This window comes from Sphaeroforma arctica (genome assembly GCF_001186125.1).
Source record: "Sphaeroforma arctica JP610 unplaced genomic scaffold supercont1.536, whole genome shotgun sequence".
Classification (NCBI taxonomy): domain Eukaryota; class Ichthyosporea; order Ichthyophonida; genus Sphaeroforma; species Sphaeroforma arctica.
This window is the reverse complement of record NW_014040022.1, coordinates 61,267-62,408: the sequence shown is the minus strand read 5'-3', so window position 1 is coordinate 62,408 and position 1,142 is coordinate 61,267. Positions and strand designations below refer to the sequence as shown.

The following is a 1,142-nucleotide window of genomic DNA, read 5'->3' as shown; positions in this document are numbered from 1 at the left end:
TAGTACGTATACTACTATAGTATATATATATATATATATATATATATATATATATATATATATACATGCATACATACATATATACATGGATACATAGATACATAGATACATAGATACATATATACATACGTAGTTACACAGATACATAGATACGTAGATACATAGATACATACATATGCACATCATACATACTAACATACATACATAAATTCTGTATATGAATAAATATAAATATAAATATAGATATAAATATATATCTGTGCATAATGAGCTATATGCCCTACCAGATACTACTATTTTCCAATTCCAAGCAGACAGCTTATAAATCTGTTATACAAACACAGTAATTGTGATCTTCTCCAGTACTTACCACCAGTACCTCGCCTGCTACATTAGCCTGTCAGTTCAACAGACACAAAGCAATCAAGTGTCCTCCTAAACATACAATCAAAAGATCGGAGTCCGTAAAACCTCGGGGGTACCATCTAGCACATACTATTCAAACCTCACAGTCTGTATCAATTTGATACATATGATCAACTATACATAGCAAGTGCGTTGCCATACAACAAACACCCCGTTGCTAACACTGGATGTACCATATATCCCGTACCAGTCACACTTCACAGTCTGTATTATATATATTTATCTATTGTACCCCCACCACATATACGATAGCTCTCTCGCGCTCTCTGGCACATACCATCAGCACCTCATCGGCTTCGCTTAACTCGCTGGTGAAGGATTGAGTACTCGAACGACTTCGCTGCATGGCGTCGTGTGTATTCTGCACAACAATCTGATGCTCTCTCGCGTTATACAGAACCACTCGACGCTCTTCCGGGCTATTTAGTATAACTCTCCATCCCAGAGGTAGGCGACCATCTGTAGAGATAGAGATGTGTCTCTGAATGCCTGGAGATGTGGGTGTTGATTAGAATTAGGTAAGTAGGTCGATGCCGCAACAGCCATACAAGTGCATATGCACATGTACATATGAACACAGTTATATATACGCTTCTAATATATATATATATAAATATATATATATATTTATGCATATATATATACGAACAAATATCTGAAAGGATATCCATACATACACATATACATATATTTCTAAGAATGTATATATATTTATA

The 1,142-nt window shown here is 35.2% G+C and overlaps 1 protein-coding gene across 1 annotated transcript in view; it reads right to left on the bottom strand.

Annotated features, from left to right (window-relative positions):
- Positions 1–700: 700 nt before the first annotated feature.
- The window catches only part of SARC_07059 (hypothetical protein), a gene marked incomplete at its 3' end in the record, with an annotated part of 2,163 nt that continues 1,721 nt past the window's right edge, over positions 701–1,142 (bottom strand). The window contains exon 2 of the mRNA XM_014299015.1: positions 701–915. Within this exon, the coding sequence (XP_014154490.1) occupies positions 701–915 (215 nt within the window). The remainder of the gene's footprint in view (positions 916–1,142) is intronic.